Source organism: Nothobranchius furzeri, chromosome 9, assembly GCF_043380555.1.
Source record: "Nothobranchius furzeri strain GRZ-AD chromosome 9, NfurGRZ-RIMD1, whole genome shotgun sequence".
In the NCBI taxonomy this organism is placed as follows: Eukaryota; Metazoa; Chordata; class Actinopteri; order Cyprinodontiformes; family Nothobranchiidae; genus Nothobranchius; species Nothobranchius furzeri.
In genome coordinates, this window is record NC_091749.1 from 30,199,910 (window position 1) to 30,221,629 (window position 21,720).

General features: G+C 42.1%; 2 protein-coding genes across 7 annotated transcripts in view; both read right to left on the minus strand.

Annotated features, from left to right (window-relative positions):
• Nucleotides 1-4,542, minus strand: part of crtc3 (CREB regulated transcription coactivator 3) — a 65,688-nt gene extending 61,146 nt beyond the window's left edge. For all 6 annotated transcript variants that reach the window (XM_015953969.3, XM_070554481.1, XM_070554480.1 and 3 more), the window contains exons 1-2: nucleotides 4,220-4,542; nucleotides 1,934-2,044 (exon numbers count right to left, since the gene is read on the minus strand). In XM_015953969.3, the coding sequence (XP_015809455.3) occupies nucleotides 1,934-2,044; nucleotides 4,220-4,351 (243 nt within the window). In that variant the 5' untranslated portion in view covers nucleotides 4,352-4,542. The remainder of the gene's footprint in view (nucleotides 1-1,933; nucleotides 2,045-4,219) is intronic.
• Nucleotides 4,543-9,182: 4,640 nt separating this feature from the next.
• iqgap1 (IQ motif containing GTPase activating protein 1) overlaps nucleotides 9,183-21,720 on the minus strand; it is a 78,133-nt gene continuing 65,595 nt past the window's right edge. Inside the window, exons 16-37 of the mRNA XM_015953972.3 lie at nucleotides 20,913-21,003; nucleotides 20,662-20,829; nucleotides 20,101-20,243; nucleotides 19,859-20,029; nucleotides 19,692-19,775; nucleotides 19,546-19,617; nucleotides 19,193-19,262; nucleotides 18,745-19,109; nucleotides 18,505-18,668; nucleotides 18,038-18,262; nucleotides 17,213-17,353; nucleotides 17,024-17,108; nucleotides 15,680-15,912; nucleotides 15,393-15,525; nucleotides 15,203-15,305; nucleotides 13,362-13,497; nucleotides 13,195-13,282; nucleotides 12,521-12,730; nucleotides 12,274-12,440; nucleotides 10,007-10,129; nucleotides 9,803-9,911; nucleotides 9,183-9,704 (exon numbers count right to left, since the gene is read on the minus strand). Of these exons, the coding sequence (XP_015809458.1) occupies nucleotides 9,591-9,704; nucleotides 9,803-9,911; nucleotides 10,007-10,129; nucleotides 12,274-12,440; nucleotides 12,521-12,730; nucleotides 13,195-13,282; nucleotides 13,362-13,497; nucleotides 15,203-15,305; nucleotides 15,393-15,525; nucleotides 15,680-15,912; nucleotides 17,024-17,108; nucleotides 17,213-17,353; nucleotides 18,038-18,262; nucleotides 18,505-18,668; nucleotides 18,745-19,109; nucleotides 19,193-19,262; nucleotides 19,546-19,617; nucleotides 19,692-19,775; nucleotides 19,859-20,029; nucleotides 20,101-20,243; nucleotides 20,662-20,829; nucleotides 20,913-21,003 (3,195 nt within the window). The 3' untranslated portion in view covers nucleotides 9,183-9,590. The remainder of the gene's footprint in view (nucleotides 9,705-9,802; nucleotides 9,912-10,006; nucleotides 10,130-12,273; nucleotides 12,441-12,520; nucleotides 12,731-13,194; nucleotides 13,283-13,361; nucleotides 13,498-15,202; nucleotides 15,306-15,392; nucleotides 15,526-15,679; nucleotides 15,913-17,023; nucleotides 17,109-17,212; nucleotides 17,354-18,037; nucleotides 18,263-18,504; nucleotides 18,669-18,744; nucleotides 19,110-19,192; nucleotides 19,263-19,545; nucleotides 19,618-19,691; nucleotides 19,776-19,858; nucleotides 20,030-20,100; nucleotides 20,244-20,661; nucleotides 20,830-20,912; nucleotides 21,004-21,720) is intronic.

Genomic DNA, 21,720 nt, shown 5'->3' on the forward strand with positions numbered 1-21,720 from the left:
ACAGAACTCCATTGGCGTTGAACGTCCCCAAATAATTAAAAACCAGGAAGCCTAATGCAAAGTTTAGAGCAGCACATTTACACAGACGCTCTCAGATTGAGCAAACTTGTGAGAATACATGTTATAGCTGCTTCTTCTTCCGGCACTAGCAGAGTACAGACGCTTCTGCTTTTGCTCCCTTATCTTTTTTTCCCCAAGGCTCTTTGTCCTGTTTGCCCACAGAGCGCTTCTCTGCATTTCTTCTGAAAAACCCTATTTTTTAGAATGGATTTAATTGAACGCGATTGACAAGAATTTTTCTATGATGAGAACGGAGGAAGGGGCTCCCACTTGCGCGCAAGAGACACACGCAGCGGGATATATGCTCGATTCCTGGAAAGAATGGAGGATCGTATGCCTCTCCCAGTTGTCCATTGAGGACGTTGAAGATGTGTGGATGTTTGGCCTGATGATCACTGGATTTCTTCTGATTGGAGTGGGAGGATATCCGGTTTTCTGGAAATTTGGGAAGACGGGAGCGATTGGAGGGCGACCCGCACCCACGGAAAAAACTGTCCGTGTGGAGACCTCACAGACTGGGACGTTACAAGAGGTGAATCGTAAGCTGGACAGCGTTCTAGCTGCGATACCGGTATTAGTGCGCAAAATGGATGTCATCTCGGAGAGGGTCACCGGACAGTGTGGAGATGTTTAAAACCTGAATTGGCTTCACTGGAGGACTTGAATGATAAGTTACAGACTTGAAGGCAGAGAGGAAAATTATCTCTGCCTGACCCAAACAAAGTCTTGTTATCCGAATCAGACGCCATGGCAGCCTTGTGAATGCCAACAACAAACCCCCACGAAGGAATGCAGACAGATGCTGTGAAAACCCGACCTACCCCACCGCCTTCGGATTGGTGGACTTCAGCCTGACGAGGTCATCAACCTGCAGGTGTCGATGTGCTCTGCACTCCTCTCAAGATCTCCCTCCCACCTGTGGCTACAGTGGCTGAGCGCCATAGGGCTGCTCTCGCTAGGGAAACAGGATCCCAGCCCCCCCCCCCCCCCCCCCTCCACACACACACACACACACATGTCGCTTGCATAGCGGCTAATCGCTAGCATAGTAGTTTGACCAGTTATATCGATATAAAGTCATCTTGTTTCTTGTTTAAAAACTATATCGATATTTTAAAAATATCAATATATCGCCCAGCCCTAGTATGTACTATTCCTATCGCCAGGGAAACTACAGACTTTCACTTTAAATTCATGTTTCTTACTGCCTAAATGCTTTCTTTATAACCAATTTGTTAAAACACCATATTGTCTCTGTTTTTTAAAGAATGTGAAAATACATAAAACTAACATCCAGAAAGCCCAACAGTTCTTACTTGAACATTTTTAATTGTATTTACATAATTAGCAGCCCTTTCCGTTCGTATAAATATGGAATTCTGTATATTTGATTAGTTATTATATAAATAAATCCATTCATTGATTCAAAATGTTGTGCTTATTTGTTCAATGAAGCTATTAATTTTGTCTGATTTCATCACAATCACTTGTATTTTTGTCCATTTGTCCAAAATCGTCTGTGTCAAGTGCCAACATAACTTCTGTAAGTCATTTGTCCAGCCAGCCATCTAGGTGGAACCCGGGCCAGCTCATGCAAAACATGCATCCAATATGGTGTCCCCCAGAGACGTAGTCTCGCGCCCTACATACTTTAGATCAGAATTTTATGGTTTTGCAACAAAGCCGCCAATATTTTTCAACAACTTGACATGATTTTATTCATTTTCAAAATGGTTTGATGGATTTTTCTAGAGATTAAAAGGTAAAAACAACATATTTAAAAACACATTGTTTTTAGACTTGGAGAACCAAATTTTGCTCCCTAGCGATGCCAGGTGTTACAGCATGCTGGCTTCGGGTGGTGTTCTCTCACCTGAAACTCCGTATTGGTGTTGCCGATCTGATTGACATTAGGAAGGGAGCCTCCGTAGTACTGTGCACGGGACTGAGACAAACGAAGCTGCTGGACCTTCTGAAACTGCACCTGTACATCATAAGGTAGAAATAAAAATCAGGGAGGAAGAATTCTACACACACAAGATGAAATCTGATGTGTAACATTCATCTTAAAAATGAAATCTCACTAAGCTGCAATCAATTCCTGAGTTTTCCAGTTTATTTATGAGACATTTTATTGTGACCACAAAAGATTTTACCTCCAGATGTTTGAAGGGAAAAAACAAAAGAACACGAGGAGATATAATGCACAGAAAAGGTCTCCATCAGGTTTGAGGAGATTTGGATCACATGAAGGCACTCTCGAGACTAAACCACAAGTCTCCAGTGTTCTCCAATATAAACATTTGCTGCTCAAAAAGTATCAGAAAAATCCAACAAAAACATTTTATTCGTCTAACGTCTTGGATTTGCAGCTACACATCTTATGATCTCCCGTATTTTTTCATTGGAACAAGGTTAAAAGGGGAGGCGGTGCTTAAATAAGTGTGTGTGAAAACAAGAAACATACAGCTCTATTTTGCACATTTTCTTTCCACTTTGTTTTTTCCCCTCAACTGTACGACCTCATAAAATAACGACCACATCCTACCTAAGACCGCGTCCTAACACATGGATCATTCACAAAAATGCAAATGGCCTGCTGCAGAGCAGTTCCCAGAAGGATTAAAACCTGTCATCTGGTTACTGGTGTGAATATTCAACCAGCCGACTGCAGCTGTTTGCCGCTCGGACTGACTTTAGCGGCCCTGACTGGGTTTACTTTCACACAGGGTTCACCGATAGTTCATACTTTATTTCATTCAGTAACGACTCCACCACATCCTTTTTGGCCAGCCATTCAAAACCAGCACCCCTCTCACAGAAAGAGCACATTGTGAACAAATGATGTGAGAACTGTGCAAAAAAAAAAATAAAAAATAAAAAATTCTATTAAAAAAAAGAAGGGATTCAATATTGTAGTTAGAAACACGAACGGAAGGTTCCCTGAATGCATACGTTTCTTTTATATTATGTGTTATAAACAAAGGGTGGCTGGGGTATGGGTGCAACTGCATTTGGCATCTAATGAAAAAAACTACAAGTAAAAATTATTTTTCTCCCAAGATCATAAGCAGAGTCTGAACCGCTCGACTCTTTCTTCTGTTTAAACATTCTGATTCCCGTTTTAATGATCCACCTGTTGTTCACACAGCTGACAGTGAATGAGAAGTACTGAGTACAAGAACAAATAAATCCTTATTTCTGATTGTTTAACAGCAGTCCAGTTATCAAGTACAAATGAAAGAGGCTGCAGGCAAAGTGCCACACTTTCAGATTCAGTCGGAATGCACCTCAAGGACACTTGACTTTCTTCTGTGGCTACATCTGCTCAGGGAAAATAACCAAACAAACACAAACCCAGTAACCCCTCAGCTTCACCTACTTTTTAATGCTCGGTTCAAGGTCTGTGATTACATTTACAACTCATTTTGGGACCAAACACATCAGACACATTGTTCCCATTTCTAGGAAAGACTCAAAAGCGGGAACCTAAAGACCTTGTAACTGCAAATATCTACATTTTAGACACAACGTGGAAATACCCTCAATAGTTCCATTAATTAAAAAAATAGTTTCTGCTTTGTGAAAGTGAAACTAATGAGATGCTTTGTCAATGTTTGCAATAGTTTAATCTGGAGATGCATCTTTTCTGGTATTGAGATACAGATTTCATCTGTTAACACCAACTATTATAATATAAATCATTAATAGACACTTTTTATGAAGTATTATTTCTGAAGTAAATCTTTCAAATGGAATATATGTTATTGTTAGCATGATAATGGGTTTGTGAAGGTGAGAGATGTTTTTATTGGGCTGTTTATGCTGAATATTGTCCAATCCCCATCACCAGCTCATTTATTTTTGGTGCATCTCCAAGTTTAAACTCCATGCAAATGAAAACTTACATATCCGACTGACTTTATGGGTGAAATTGGTTGTTTAGCCTAAAATAATGAAGCAGAATTCTGCAAATTAAGAACCATAAACTCCACAAATGAATCCCTGACATATTTATGCAGATTTTTTTATTCAAGTCGTGCAGACATGTAACCAGAATAGTCAGCTGAGCTTAAACCCGAGTCAGCAGAAGTCATCTAAAAAGTGACAGCAGCTTCTTGAATGGGAAGGACCACCAAAGGGAGTTAGTTATATTTACCCTCGACACGGTCAGGTCTGTCATGAGCTGCTCAAAGGCCCGCGTCTCCTCTGCTTGCTTCTGATTATGCAGCGCGATCTTCTCGCTGAACTTCCTGGGGTTGGAGCCACCTGTGCCCGCGGAGCCGGACATTGTGCGGCCCGCAGTCTTACAACTTCAGCGTCTCGGTGGGGTGGGGGGAGTAGAGGACGGTGCAAGGGGAGGGGGGTCTATCTTCCAAAGCCACCCAGGGAACGGAGAAGCAAAGCCATCCGAGTTTCACAACATACGTCGCACATGAGCGGTGGAAAAAAAAACTAGTTGGCAGAGTCAGTTCTTTCCAACACGAGCTAACGCAGCTATGCTAACGTTAAGCTGCCGTTAATAAAAGTTGTTGTGAACGAAAAGTGAAGTAAATTCAGTCTCTGCGGGTTTCTACGTTTGCAAGTTAACTGTAGTAACTTTCAAGAAAAAGTACGCAACGATTACAGCAAGTTAGTTGCACATGTGAGTTTATATCAACACATTTCCACGAACTAGTTTGAATTTACCGTTGACATGACGTTAGCCGCGGTTGCTAACACAACAAGGGGAGTGAACGGAGCGCTGGAACAGCGGCAGCTAGCCAAGTTAGCTAAGCTGCTGCGTGAGCCATATCGGTAATTTTAACAAATACCCCTTATACCCGTTTGTTGACCATAATGTCAGGCCTGAATTAAAAGCAACTTTAAGGTTAGCAGCCTCGAGAAACGTTAGCGAACGTCTGCTCGGTAATTGGTGTTTCAACAAGTGTCCGCTCCTCTTGCACTAAATTGACAGAATTTCTACTTTTCTTATCCCAAACTGAGTATAAGTGACGTTTAAATACTCGCATGCGACGAGGAAACCCAATCCACGCAGTTAGTCAAGTTGATATCACAGCTCTTCACAGAAGAGAGGCGAGTCCTGTGTTTATCCACGGACAGCAGATAGATCTCAAACCCCAGTCCGAGGACTCCATGAAGCAAAAATAAACAGCACCGGTAGTAAAGCTTTTCCGATTTTCGCTGATAACGGAAAGCGTTAGAAAATCCTGTGTGTTATTTACAACTTATTAGTTGACGACTGACAGAGCAAAACAGCAGCTGAGGTCCGCAGGCTCGTTATCCCCATTCTGCTGCGAGAAAAACATTACCTCGTTAAAGACCGTCAGTACCGTCGGTGGCCGCAAGGCGGCGACAAAGTGACGATTTACCTTCTCGTCAATGACATTGATTTAAATTGGCTGGCCAAATCAATAGGTCACTGACGTGTAATCTGGGTTCAAATTAATTTCTGGTACTCCTTAATGTATGAGTAACTTTTAAAGCAATTATCTTAGCATGAATCCAGTCAGCTTTTCATTGTCTGGGGGTAAAAAAAAAAACAAATAAAATATCTAGTGAGGGCTTTCATCTCTATATTGTCATAAAAATGTTGTACTTTAAAAACAGTTTAGGTCACTAAAATATGTTTCAATGGTTGTACTTGTTAATTTTACTTCTGATAAAATCACTTTCTCAAAACCCATTACTCTTAAACAGACAAAACAAATGATTTACATACAAGTATTTGTTTAGCAGCTAAATAGCCAATTTATATTACAAAGTGTTCCTTATAGCTAATGCATAGTTTAAATTATTCATTTTCATTTCTGATATTAAAATAACACATTCATCCAGATTTTCAGAAAACCCTAACTTTTTACAATCTGACGGTAAACACAGACACTTTTCTGAAATAGTTGATAAAACTGAGTCAGAGTAAATGTAAGTACATCTACCTCTACTAAAGTGATTCTGTGCAGAACTGCAGTTCCAAGTTTCTTAAAAAAAATAAAATGTTGAAAAACTAGATGTTAGTGACCCCTACTGGATCCCTCAAATTCATGTAATCCTTCACTCTATGATCTTTCTATGATCCTAACCAAATCCAGCAGACGAGCTCACATCACCCCAGTTTTACAGTCCCTCCACTGGCTCCTGGTAAAATATAGAATTCAGTTTAAAGTTTTAGTCCTGACCTATAGAGCTCTTAACAACCAGGCTCCAAGCTACCTATCTGAGCTTTTATCCCCACACACCACCTCTCTGAACCTCAGATCCACATCTGAAAACCTCCTGGCTGTTCCTCGAACCAGACTGAAAACCAAAGGGGACAGGGCCTTTCAGACTATAGCACCCAGACTTTGGAACAGTCTACCTTCAAATCTCCGTCTCTCTAACACTGTAGAGGTCTTTAAAAATCATCTAAAAACTCACCTTTTCATCCAGGCATTCGCTCCCTAAATGTTCTAAAAGATGGCTTTGTTCGGGTTCACACCTTCACTTTGTTTATACTCATGATTTTATTTTCTATTTTATCACTGCTATTGTTTTTTCTGGTGTATTTATTGGTTAGAGGTATTTGCCCTGATCGTTATCATGTTGTACAGCGCTTTGTGATTTATATCTGTGAAAGGCGCTATATAAATAAACTTTTACTTACTTACTTACTTACTTTCCCCGAGTTAGGCAACCCGGTGCTTTAATGGAGTCAGACTACATGCAAAATTAAAGGTGTAGTATGCAGAGCCGGATTAACGCAAAGGCAAAGTAGGCACGTGCCTAGGGCCTGATTGGCTGGATGGGGCCCAGAGGAACAAAATTAAAAATAAATAAAAAATTAAATGTACAAATGTCCTATGATATAATTTGTAGATAGGACTCCTATCTATAATTTATTTCAATATTTATTAATTAATTAAAAATAGTGACAATGTTTATCTTAACCATGGACCGTTTCATTAAGGCGCCACCCAATTAAGGATGTCAGAGAAGCGGTCAGAGTCAGAGCGGGACCCAACAAAGCTAGCAGGTGTTTTTGAGTAGGCTAACTTTCACGATGCTTTCAGGTGCGGCAAAACGAAAAAAAAAATAATGAAGTGGAACAAAAGAAGAGACAGCGGGGGGGGGGGGGGGGGGGGGGGCTTACAGAAGTTTCTGTCGGGCTGCTCGGGGAAGCTGTCCGACAGCTGTGAACATGCTCGAGTCAGCAGAGCCAGAGGCCGGGCCGAAGTCAGACCCGGAGGAGACACGACCCAAAGACGTAGTGGAAGATGCGGCGGAAGATGCTGTAGCGCCAACGCCGTCAACATCAACGCCTTCACAGAAGGACGAACTGGAAGAACAGCAGCCAGCCAGAAGTCAGCCCAATAGTCTTACAGGAGCCTCTAGACCCAGAAAGGGTATTAACAACTAGCTACCCATCTGATCCTGCAAAGTGGTACCAAACTGATGACAGGATGCGTGAGTACTTTGCACTAAACCATCCCTCTCAAAATACTGGATATTCTTCGGCATTACAGAGGAAATCTGGAGACATGAACCGAAGCTTAACCAAGGAACATTTCTTTAGACGCGTTTCTGCTGTGACTGAGGCCCTGTGATGATGGAAGGCTGAAGATTATCCCGGAGTGGAGAATGCTAAATGGTTTCCTTGGTAAGTGTTGCTGGTTTTATTATTTTTCAAAATTTTTTATTAATGTTCAAATAGCAAAACAATAAGTTCACACTCAGAAAATTGACACAGAATTCCTGATTCAGCAGAGGCGAAAACAGCCTGAATGAGCATAAAGCAAGATCAAAACTTAAGATAACGTTTTCATTTTATTAAAATACTTTCTTTTAAGATTATAGATTGTATAAAATGTATACTGTAATAATTTAGGCTGCGTGTTTATAGTTTGTTTTTGCGCCTTTAAACATGCTTCAGTCCATTCAAATTAATCTATTCTTGAATGTCTTTCCACTATCATGTGATTAATTTGTCAACATTTATAAATGTTGTAAGCTATTGTATTTAGCAGAAAATCTTTTAAATTAAATGTAGTGATTAAATATAAACAGAGTAAATGAGACATATTTGCTCTGTTTACATAGTATAATGACACCTAGTGGTTATTTACTGGTACCGCCTTGACATTGACACTCCCAATCGATAAGATGAGGATAATTTATTAGCATTTAATACAGCTGTGTAATGACGTATAAATTATTAATATCAACACATTGTCTGATAGAATGTTTAACATACAACACATGACTTATTTTGGCACACAAACAACCAATTTGTAACCAAAGACTAGGCTACGTAAAATGCGAATGAACTTTTATAAGTAACTTTGGTAAGTTTCAGATTTCAATTCATTAAATAACATCGATGGAGGGGGGGCCCTAAAATGCAGCCTGCCTAGTGTAGTCCATTTATTTAATCCGGCTCTGGTAGTATGTAAGAATATAGTGAGAATTTTACAGTGAGAACATCCCAAGAGAGTCACTTTAGGAAGGTTATACTGAAGCATATATCATATCCAGCTGGTTGCTGGGGCTGTCAGTTTTTCTCTTTTCAAAACAAAGGAAGGAGGGACTGTTGAGCATCACTGAGTGTGGGGCTGTCGTGTCTCCTACGAGCCAATACTGCAGCGCCGGCAATTGTAATTTGACGGTGGTCGGCAAAAAGCTCCAGAGTTGTTAAAAGCGGTTGCAGTCACCACATTTTACCTCAGGATGTCTACATTATGCACCTTATTTATTGTCAATCACACAACAAAAAAATGTGCTGTCTTGTATCAATTGTTTCTGCAGTGATTTTCTTGTGCATAGGTTTATTTTAGTTGCACATGAAGAACAGCCTAAACAGGACTTTAAAAATAAGCATTGTACATTATAAAACCTAATAAATAAGCCTATCTGCCCAGTCTTGTGCTTTAGAAGTAGATAAACCAATGGAGGACAGCGTGTTAAGTTTACTTTTGTGGTTTAATGTTATGGAGAAAACTTAGTTCAATATATATATTTTTAATTGAAAGCTCTTTTTTTACTTAAATGCACCTTAAGAAGCTTTAGAGAACGTATGGATTTCAGTACAGCACAACACCCGGATCACGTACCACAGCCCTCCTGACAAGTACACACACACTAAAGAATGATGAATAACATGCTCATCAGGCCTTTATTAGTCAAATGAGATGATTTACTAACAGCTACAAAAGAAAACTCAATGTCTTTACACAAATGATTTTTTTATAATTATTCTAAGCCCATGCACAAGATATTCATAATATTTAGGACAAAAAATACAAATCTTGGACATAGATGCAGTTACAGACAGTAGGAAAAAACTTGCACAGTGGAGTGCACCATTAACAATAAAGCTCATATGGTTTCCACAAGGTAAAAAAAATTAATGCACATGATTTTGCATAGACAGAATGGAGAAGTGCAGCAAGGAATGTAGAGGACAGGTAAGCCGGAGCTTTGAAGCAACCCTCCAACAGGCGGGTTTTGTGGTCTAAATTCAGTGTCTGTAGTCCTCTGCTCCTCTCTTTTTATTACTATTTCCCATAAAATTTCTTGTTGAGAAGAAAAATAAGCAAGTTGACGTTGACAGTGGCTCTATCGAAGAGCTTCATCACAGCCACGCCTTCGTACTGCAGCTGGAGGAGGTCCTGAGCGGCAGAAACACAGAGACAGATGAAACACACACTCTAAAACCTTCGTGTTGCTCCTGTACAGGGGATGTAAAGGAAAAGATGACGTTACATACTTGATATTCTAACTGTAACGTCTCCAAGTGCACACCCATGAGCTTGGCCTTAACATCGAACACTCCAACAGTCTCTGATGGAGAGATCTCAAATATAACATTCTTGTACCTATAGGGGACAAAGAGGATAGGCGGGTTTAAAGCGAGGTGGCTGATTTACAATTTTCGATCACAATTGGGAACAAACAGATGAAATGAACCCACTGGTTAGGCTGCAGATCGTCTATTGAGATCAGTACACCCTTCTCATGGAGCCGAGCCGCTGTGTATTTCTGTGAAACTTGTTTACTCTTCTTGGCCTTGCTGTCGCCTGGTTTCTTTGACAACCTGAAAAGAGAACAAACATTCTACTTTCTGGAATCAGTCGGATATTTTATCATGGGCCTGTTTCACAGCAGACATCTCGACTTGAAAGACTGGTGAAAGCACGGATGTTTTAACATCCACTTCCACTAAATGGATTACAGCCCTTACTATTGCTACCTGTGCTTTCCACTTGCTTTCAAGTAAAAACGTCTGTTGCAAGAAAGTCAATAGACATCTGCTGAATTATTTATTTTAATTACTGACCAGGTAGTCTGTTTAATTAGCCTGGCAAGCCATTCTATATGTAAAGTTGCTTTGGATAAAAGCGTCTGCCAAATAAATAAACATAAATAAACATAAACATAAATAAAGTCTGGCCACGACTCGTAGAACCTAGTCATAGGGCAAAGGCTACAGTTGTCTTTCAACCCGTATCTGCGCACATCTGGATAGCACTAGGACTAGGGCTGCATGATATCAGGAAAGCCTGTGATATTTGATAACAACAATTAATATTGCGATGACGATATTACTTGCGATAAATAAAAACTTAACTCAGGAACAAAAATAATCAAAAACAAAGAAATAAAAAATAATCATAAAAATGAGAAATTGTGAGGAAAGGAAAAAAGAAAATGAACAAGAAAAGGCAATCAGTGGATCCCGGGATAAAACAGAATCAGCAAAAAGAGCTGAACAAAGCTAACTCAGGTGTTTGCTAACCATCAAAATTAAGTGCCATCCACCTCGAGGGCGATCAATGACATCTAACCCAACTGGCCAAATGGGTGAAGAGCTCCATTTGATTTGTTAAAAAAACATCATGCTTCCCTTTGATTGACTGAATGCATCATGTGTAGCGAACATTTGAGCTGACCATTCATTGCGACATTTATCTGTTCTTTGCGATATGCATATTATGCATGCTGATGTCGCGATAAAGATATATTTACAATATATTGTGCAGCCCTAGCTAGGACCAATCAGAGCAACAGACAACGTGACGTATTTACTGCTATGTAAATCCCTCAATGGGGCCGTCAAAAAAGAAGACGACGCAAATACAGCCTTTTTCTAAATAAAGGTCTTAAAGGTAGAATATGGAACATTTTAATAAAATCTATATTAAAAAAAAATAATACCTGCACAGGGCATTCAGAGGTGTTCAGGATTAATGTACAGTTTCTCCTTTTAAAGCTATATTTAAATAAATAAATAATTACTATTTTACTTTGCCGGGCACGGCACTGGGTTTGAGTTTACATCTACCAGCCACTAGAGGGCACCTTTGCGCTAAAGAGTCCGCTCAGCAAGGCGAGGCTGGGACTCTGTAAAATGATGGACTTGACAACTCGAGCAGCTGATTCTGAGCCCAGAAGATGTTCTAACGGTAAATAGTGTTGTAAAATAAACTCATTAGTAGAAATTAGTCCTCATCCTGTACGATTTACATGTCAGCAGTGAACCAACATCCCAACGGCTAGAAAATGGTTCTGTTGTTGGGATACCACCTCTGAACGCCAGAGTTCGCCAGAGTGTCTGTGTTCCACATTCAACCTTTAAGTACCTCTATCTGCTCACGGCTCAAAGACTCAAAGATGGCTCAAGTCTAAATCGTCCAAAGTTGATACCAAAGCCATTTCTAATGAGCACTGTTCCTAAGCTGATGCCATCTTTGTGATTTTTCTCTATTGCAGCTCTGGTGCTAAGCCTGCCCAAAGTCTCTACAAACGTCCTAAAATTGCTGGGGCCAACGGTAGACCCCAATGGGGCTACAATGGAGCGAGGCTAGACCGACCTGCAGAGCAAAACCTTTTGCTATTCTAACGGTTTGTCTAGATTTCGAGTCTTTTGTTTCACGTCTTCAGAAGTTCACAAAACACATCGTTTGATACAAATTCTAACCTTTGGAACATAGATGGTGATCGTCGTGGACAGAAAACACAAAACCACCAAGAGGTTCATTTTTACGAGCTGAGATCATTTCAAGCCTGAGAAACCTTACAGGTGGTCATTTCTGGAAAGGTATACTGCATCACCTTTGCATCAGGCTGTTTACACAGCACCGTGTCGCAAAACAAGAATCTGATGCAGAAGTGCAAAGGTGGTTTTAGTTAACTACGAGGGACGTAGAAAGCGAGTAACCTTAGAGGAAGTCTACTCACTTGCCCTTGCTGGCCAGGTTGTCCATGCACGTCTTGATGTACTGGTTGTAAGAATCAATCTGCATGTTGTAAAAACTGGTTTTTGAATTCAGAGCTGAGTTTGTCTGCTGAAGTTTCACAAGCTCGGCTTTCCTTCGCTGCCGATATCGCCTCTGATTCCTGATGTCCTGTAGATTACACACACACACACACTGAGGAGCTTGTACATCTGAAGGTTCATTTCCAGATTTGCTCGAGTGGTTTAAACCTTGGCGATGTCGTTGATGAGGTCCTGGTAGCGGTTCTCAGGATGAACCTTCCCCAGCTCTGCCAGCCTCTGCAGGTTGCTCTTGATCTTGTCCTTTTTTCCCTGCAGAGTCAGGCTGTCGTCCACCACCGGTTTGACCTGCTTCATCTTCTCTGGAGTCTTGGCGTCTCGGATCGCCCTCCTCTGCATGGCACGCTGATACTCCGCTTCCTAGAAGAACAGCACGGATTATGGCTTCAGACAAATATTTTAAAGAGAAATTAATGCTTAAAGTGCAAAATGTTGTATGTGGAAAAAAAAAAAACTTGTATGGATCCTATGTAAACATATAACTAATTTGGGTTTTAATTAATGTAAATTAACACATTAAAATTCAGGGCAACAGAAATAACTTGTTATATTTATTATTAGGGCTAAAAATCTTCCATTTTCTACTATTTTGCCAAAGAGGAGTTAAGTTTGCATGAACTTGATCAATTACAAAGTAAAGTCAGCTTCGGACATGTTGGGATAACGAGTTCTCGTTTTGTGCCTGAAGGCACCACAGTGTTTTTCCACTCAATCTAACATGGCACACACACCCTCTGGTGTTTGCCGTGTGAAGCGTTGAACTACGGACATTCAGGAGCACAAACCCAGAAAGCTGTCCACATCACCAGCCGAGCGTTGCTGACCTGTTCTGTGGTGGCCGTCGAATCCAGGATCTCCGTCAGAGTCTCTCCGGGCTGAAACCGGATCACATCCACGATGAGCCTCTTGGTGCTGCAAACAGCGAACCAGGTGATGTGAGGAATAAAGATAACCCCGATGCACAAACTCTGTTAAAGGTGTGTGAACTCACTTGAGCAGGAGGGTCTTGGCGTCCATCTCAACGTTGGCCTCACCAGGAACATCAAACTTATTGGTGAGAGTGAGAGAAACCTCCGTCTTTCCCATCAGCTCCTTATTGGGGTCATCAGGAGGAAGAGGATTTTCACCTGAGCCAGACGAAGAGCAGAAATAGTCAGAATTGGACTCTCCGGGGCTGATTTTATCCCAAATGTAACCTGATGATTATAGCTGAAGTCATAATAAAAAAAGAGTCAAAACTAATCAGTTTTCTGGAGATTTACCCATGACACCACCTCAGAGTCAGTGAGGCTGAATTATTGTTCCAGAGCTGTGTCGTTTTCTAAAGCCTCAATGGGAGGCAGCTGTTGGCGACATCAGCGAGGGAGTTTACAAAATGTCTCAAAACAATTACGAGCATTCTCAATTTTGAAGAACATAACGGTTTTGTTGCTTGAATTACGAACAAGTTAAAGTTTTTTCAGGACAGATGTTTGTGTTGACAGACGCAGAGGCCTAGGGGCTGCTTTTAGCTTACAGCTGTGCTTTCTCATAAAGTGGTCCCAGGACTAAAACAGCACCTGTGATTCCTTTATGTTACCAATTAGATTCACTTGCAGTCAGTCTGATTATTTAGGTCACCAAGCAGGATTGGGATCACTACTGAGTGATTTTCAAGTCATTTTTACTCACAATGCTAGTTGGATCCATTCACTTACTGTGTTTTATGCTAAGCTAAAGCTAAAGGAGTACTACCAGGTCAGGAGAATGACTGGGCCGGTTAAAAATGGTTTTTCCCCACGTATCCAACTCTGGGAAATATGTCAACAGACAGCATTTGAATTATGGGTGGAACACCCCTTTAGTTTCGGAGTCAGATTGTGGGACACCTTTAGGAGGGGTTGGTGACCAAACTGGAAACATAATGAAGGTGAACTGTGACATAATTAAAAGACTTTGTGACAACATTGCAACCAGAAAATTTTTAACTAAAGTCACATGAATGTCTCATTATTATGATTTGCAATTATGTCATATTTCAAATGGTGGAGCCATAAAATAATCTCTAAAATGGGCCATGCGTAATAAACTAAACTGTTACTTGTTGCAAAGTTTTGGGCCATTCCCATCCGTACCGGGTCGGCCCGGGTCGGCAGCGTAGGTTGTTTAAGCCCCATTCCCATCTGTACCGGGTAGCCCCAGCCTGGCCCGGTTGTTTCCACACATCCTTGCTTAGGTATGCAAGGAATGCAGTCAGAGACCCTTTCAGCTTCTGGGTAATCAGCATGATAATGAATGATAATGAATTGAGCATGCCTTAAGCCCATGTGGGCTGATTCTACCCACCAATCAGAGGCTTGCTCTAATGGAAGGTGTGAATTTGCTGTCAGCAGTGGGTGTGTTGGCCCTGGTCGGCCTGAAGCAGACCCCCTCGAGAAGAGGGCTGAGAATGAGCCTTGGTTGGTCCGGAAAACTACCAGGCCACCCAGATATGTAAACAACCTACGCTACCCGGCCCGGGCCGACCCGGTACAGATGGGAATGGCCCATTAGAGTTTCCAACTAGGAAAAGAACGTGGCTTTACTCTTTGCATCAGTGCTTCCCTTACATAGGCTCAGGACACACACACGCACGCACGCACACACACACACACACCCATACACACACACACACACACACACACACACACACACACGGAAGTGAAACAATCCACACGCACTGCCTCCCTCTGCATTTTAGAAACTGGCTTTCCTTCTCCTCAAGACATTTTTGCACGAGATCAAGAAAAAGAGTTACTATCACTTGACGTATCTCTGCCACCAGAATCTTCCTCCTCTTCTTCCTCAACTCACCAATGAGAGACTCCACAGTGGGAACTTCTCCCAGGTCCTCCAGCAGCTCATGGATCGCATCATTGTGTTCTGGAGCGATGGCATCCTGGTGGTCCAGCAGCAGCTGAAGGATCACATCTTAGTTATTCACTCTCTCTGAAAACATTTGGGACTAAACAGCTGATATGTGAGTCAGGCAATGCGATCTTACAGTGTGAGTGTTTATGATCTCTCCGATGGAGATGTAGATCACAGGTTTGCTGACTGTGACCAGATCCGAGTACTGATCCACGTTGAACTTGTCTTCAAGCGAGGGAACGTCACACGCAGTCAGGAAGTAACGCCTGTGATAAAAGACGGAGAGATGAAGTCACACAAGCTCAGGGAGACGAGCTTTAACCACAAAGGCAACAAAACACAATTATATAGGAGACTGGTTGAACCCTGAAGGGAAACTACTTTAGAGCAGATAGCTTCACGTTTTTCATCAGACCAGACCTGAACTTCTGGTAGGAGGCACCGAGATATTCATTGATGGGATTTAGGTGGGCGTTGTCTCCCAGGAACATCTTATTGGACGCAGCGTGCTGCAGCATCTTGGCCACGGAGCCCAGGTTTCGTCGCTGCTCGGTTGTTAGCTGACCACCAGCGGACATCTCAATGATGTCAAAGGCATCGGGTGCAACGATGGCAGGGTTCATGTAGCGGTAATACAAAAGGTTCCCCACGATCTGAAAGGTCAATCAGGTAACGTGACAATATTCAGAATGAGAGACACAAATCAGCTTTAGTTTAGATTTTTGCTAAAGTGCTTCAAAGCAGATTATTAAGATTTCTACGTTTACTGGGATTGCTGTTACAGGTAATCACTGGTTCTGTCTCAGACTGACCATGAGGGAAACCAGGAGACTGAAAGTTGGTGAATGAACAGCAGGATGCAGACATGTGTGAGTTTAAGCAGCTTGAGAAGGATGCTAGATGGCCTGGCTCACCTTTACATCAGCAGAGAGAAGGAGGACGCCTGAAATTCAGCAAAAAGAGACCGCAGCTGGTTGGAAACGTAGAGAGAAAAGAGCCACAGCAGGAAAGGGGAAAGAGAAATGTAACAAAAAAGAGAGACAGAACAGGAGGGAGGCGAACACAAGCCATTAGAGAAGCACAACGTGACGAGAAGCTCTGAGAGGGAAAACATGAAGGTTAAAAGGTCAGTTCACAATGTTCACTGGTGTTCTGTTACAGCGCGACCAACATGGTTCGTCTGAAATAGAATGTCACGCTTCTGAAAGATTCAACTGATTTCTTTTTGCAGAAAACGGAAAAAATAATCTTTTAAAACACGAATAGTTTCAAGAATAAAACAAATGCAACAAAATGACATAAAACTCCAGTGTGTTTTGCCCTCATTCTGTCGTCTCATTGCCCTGACTTTTTAAAACACCACAAAGTGTTTCAGGTTAGCCGAGTCTTACGAACTGCTCTATTTAGGAGGCAGGAACAGGTAAGGGCATGTTTGCAGAACTTTTTGTGATCATTTGAAGCCGAAATCAAACTACACATTTAATAACTGAACAGATCTAATAAAATTTACTACCCCAGATAAATGAATCACATTGTTTTGTGTCATTTGATAAATAAAACAGTTAGGCGAGCCTCCTCCACATGACTTGTGAGCAGACGTAGGAAAGCTTCAGGTCTACTTAATTCATGGCTTTAATGTAAACCCGAGTCTCAGTTTCACATCCGTGTGAAATAATCTACATAGCTGCATTAAATACAAAATGAGTATGTTTGTGATATGAGGGAAGTGACTCGATACGCAAATGACAAAGCAAAAATGTGGACCTTGAGCAGCTCGTCCTCCGTAGAATCTGGGAACTTCTCATGCAGCGTGTCCTTCAGCACCTTGGAGATGAACCGCATTCCATATCTGAGAGTCAAAACCCACACAAACAGTCAGATGGGCAAACCCGCCCTGAGAAAAATATATACAGAAAAAAAGGATTTATATGATGCTAGAAATGAGGCGCGTACGGGATCGTATCCACCGAGACAATGATGGCAGACAGGAATTTATCTGTGATGGTCTTCATGGTTTTGATGGAGGCCTCCAGCCTCGTTCGCACCTCCTCATGGGCCATAGCTTGTTCAGGAGTTACGTCATAGGGCAGCTTGCTGTCAACATGAGAGCAAAGAGGATAAATCACCAAACCGCTCTTCACCGCTGAGCCATCTAAACGCCTTCATCTTGTAAAATGACAAATAATTATAATAATAAATAAGAGAATAAATACAAATTTGCATTTGCAAAATTAGGTGCAAGTCCTAATGCATGACCTACAAGACACAAAACCAAGTTACATTTAGGTCTTAACTTTTAGGCTAGCTGAGAGCTCAATGAGCTGAAGCTAAAGAGGAAAATTACACAAATAACTACACAGAATTCATGAAAATCATGAAAAACAACCAAAATGCTGTTTGACAGGAGGAACTACATCCGCTCGGATCATTTGCAAACTAACTGCTGCAAATAATTAGAGGGAAATAAAAAATAAACATTAAAAATGCTCCCAAAAGCCCGAACTAACACGCACGTCTCAAAGTGTTACAGCAAACGCAAAATACATGAAGTTGCTGCAAATCTTCAGAAACAGAAAAGATTCCCGGAAGCAAAAAAAGGTGGTAGAATTATTTTTCCACATTTCTTTAGAATGCAAAACTGATCTAGCTAAAACCAGTCTGAAAATGAAGATTTGACTTCTCTAAAATAAGACGCTTTTCCTTCACGAGGTTTGTGAGGTGGGAGCGAAACCGTCCCGCGGTCCCGAGCTTTGGGAACCCGGACACACCGCAGCTCACCTAGCCTCTCCGGTCTGCGTCTCCATCTGGTTCACCCAGCTCTTGTAGATGTCCACCGGGTCGGTCTTGATGTTTAGCGTTTTGTCGTCCATGATCTCCTTGACGACCGGAGCCAGGATCTGCCTCAGAGCGTTCTGTCCTCGTGCACCGCGGTGGAAGCTCACCACCATCTTGATTACCGTGGGGTTTCCTGTGACGATCTCCTTCATCTGATCGACTTTTGACCTGCAGGCAGTTTCCCAAAGCACATGACTTTTAACACAGAGCTCCAGTTTAAACACTGTTCAGTTTTCATTCAGTTAAGACACAAATGCATGCCTCATGTTGAGTTTGTGCAACAGATGATTATTCAGATGATTAAAATACACCAGCTGTAGAAAAAAAAACAAGAACTTGCTGTATTTGAGTAAGAACAGATCTGAAGTGAAAGTGTGGTTTTAAACCATGGGTCCTGGTTTTGTCCTTACTTGATCTCCTCCTGCAGAGCCGTCTTGAAGAGTCTGAGTAGCAGGTACTCCTCTCGCTGGTTTGATGCGTAGTTATACAGGGTGAAGATCACAGAATCCATGAACTTTGTGGATTTATTCTGTGGCATCTGGAAGATCAGCTTGGCAAGATATACTGGGTTGGTCTACAAGGAAGAAGAGAGATGAGCGATAGTGAAGTGGTTGCTCTTCATCAGAAGAACATAAACTCTTTATGGTCACCTGTAAAAGGTAAAAGAGGTGCTGGTAGGCCTCCAGTTTGACCCTCTTCTCCTTGCTGAGGGCCTTCAGGCCTCCCCTCTGCTTGTTCATCATCATCATGTCTGATAGCTGGCTCTTGTTCTTCTTGGTGAGCTTTTTGCTGTGGGAAACCACCTCCTGCAGGGTAATCTTGTTCTTCACCAGCAGGCCGATTTTGATGTCCATCAGGTTCAGGTCGTTCTCCAGCTGCTGGTTGGAGCGGATGTTTGTGACCACCTCCTCACGGAGCCGCATCAGCTCCAACTCCTCCTGGAAGTCCTGGTCGCTGTGGTCCAGCAGGTGGACGAACTTCCTCACCACGGCCATTGGCGGGTCTTCGGCGCTGACTGTGGAAAGGTCACAGAGATATCCGTGATCCGAGGCTCACAAGCTACCTGATCCTAACGGCGGGTGAGCCTAGCCCACTCACTCAGAGTCTTGTAGTCATCCCTCGCTTTGTTGGCTCGAATGAAGGCCTGAATCTTCACCACTTCACCGATCTGCAGTGACAAACATCAATCACCTGGCTGATCAATAGTCCTCATTAGTTCTAAAAGGATGCAGAGTGAGTCAGAGAGGAAATGACATCACATAAGTCACGGTGCTAAATGAGCCTCTACCCCTGCAGGCTGGTGAGTCAGGGGAAATTCATCTCCCCACCGATTTAAAGCTTTCATTAAGCAACTTGTTTACAGTTCACTTGAGCTTTCCTGACAGAAAATGATACATTTCTTGTTTCTCCCAAATTTAATGAACAGCTACGTTAAGGAACCCCCGACTCACGTGGTCGTGGAAGTACTGGAGCCGATCCTTGTACTTCTTACGAGCTTGATGCATACGGACCAGGGACTGGATCTGAGAGGCAAAAACAACTCCTTCAGCGATTACTGAAAACTAACATTTCTGCATGGACTTGTTAATGATGTTACCTTAACAGCCTCTTCAGAATGATCTTCCAGATACTGCTTACGCTCATTAAACTCCTTCCTCTGTTTGTATCCCTTCCAGTGGGCCTGAGAAGAAGGTTCTGGTGTCAGGCTGGTATTTCTGATCATCTTTACCCTCTGAGTGACGAGTTTAACCACGGCAAGCTCACCTGTATCCGTGTAACAGCCGGGTCCTGGGATTTCAGGAAGTTCATCCGCTCCTTTAAGCCATTCCTCACCATATAACCACGGCAGCGAGCCTGAAGCTTTGTGATCAGAGTCTCATTGGCCAGCCAGAGCTGCTCTCGGTTGTAGGCTGTGGTTACCCCAGAAACCACCCCCTAGGAGGAGAATCTAACTCTTAAATGTGGTCTTAAGGAGCTTGAAAAGACAATTCTGAGAAGATCCTGACCTGGATGTCCTCCTTATTGAGCTGGGTGTTGTTTTGCACAAAGTTCTCTGGCGCTACCCACGTTCCCTCTTTGGTCTGCAGGTTGTAGTAGTAGTTGTGTCCTCCCTTCACCCAGTGCTGCACCCACTCACTGCTATCATCACCTGGGCAGGTAGGGTTTTGGGTCGAGGAGACCAGAGAGAGGTGTTAAGTGGTGCAGACGGTTCAAACCAAGCATAACTGACCCATCCCCACCTGAGCTCATCTCCTACCGTCCTGGAACATTTTTGCAAACCAGTTTTCCAATAAAAGAACATTTCTTTATTTTTCACCATTTGTTCTTGTTGATGTTTATTCACAAAGAACAGAACAGGACAGCTTTTTGAGGATTTCTGACAAATCCCTTCTGAGGGGGCGTAGGCTTAACTGTCACAACTGCCTGCACCTGTGCAGGTGTGCATAAAGGCATGCCTGCTGAGACTTGAACCTGTTTGATTTTAAATTTCACATCCTAGACCCTTTTCTGAAGTCATCCTTTCTGTTACAAAAAAAACCTCGTTTTGGTTTCAAATTTCTCCTCACCTTCCTTCTTCTTCTCCTCTTTAATGGTGGCCAGGTCGTCCTGATAGGTTTGTGCACACTCTGAGGTGACGCCATACAATCCTGCTCCAGGATTACGGAGAGCAACCAGAGTCTGAGCTGCATCACTGCCGTCAACTGCTTCATTAATGGCCTGGATGGACTGGGAGACTGCAGAGACAAACAAAACACACCACTTGGAGCTTCTGAAGGAAACAGACAGCAGACTGATGGACAAAAGTGTGTATTCTTACACTGTAAGGCGTCGCGTGTGTCCTGGTTTGCCCTCAGAATAGCATCCTGGATCTCATCCAGCCACAGAACAGCTGAAGAGTCCTGAGTCTCCTGAATAGACACAACAAAACAAATAAACACACACAAATCCTATCTGATAAGTCTAAACAGCAAGTTGGAAAATTCAGTCAAAATCCAAACTTTGAGTTGCCTTAAATGGTTTTATATCACCACCACACCCAGGACTCAAATTACGGCATCTGCTACAGGTGACCCACTTTCTGCTTTATTTTAGATTTTTTGTGAAATTATGAATAGAGCTGAACAAGAACAGCTTGTTTAGAAAGGATGCATGAGACAACCTCATCTTTGTAAAAAGAAGAGTTTTCCTAATCCAGACTGCAAAACTGTAAAACCACTCTTGTTTGTAGTTTTATATCGTCCACCAGGCCTTTACTCAGAGTTTTTGGATCAGATCTCTGATTTTTTTTTAATCAGATTTGGTGCTAAATACTGATAAGGTCATTGTAGTGGGGGATTTTAATATTCATGTGGACATTGAAAATGATAGCCTCAATGTAGCCTTTAGTAATATCTTAGACTCAATTGATTTTACTCAAAGAATACATAGCTCCACCCACTCCTGCCATCATACATTGGACCTTGTGCTGACTTATGGCATAGAGTGTGAGGAAATAACGATCTTTCCACATAATTCAGTCCTCTCGGACCACTTTTGAGTTTTTTATAACTGCGTTCTCGAGACATGAAAGTAAATTTTACTATAGTCGGTCTCTATCTGACAACGCAGTTGCATCTTTTAAATCA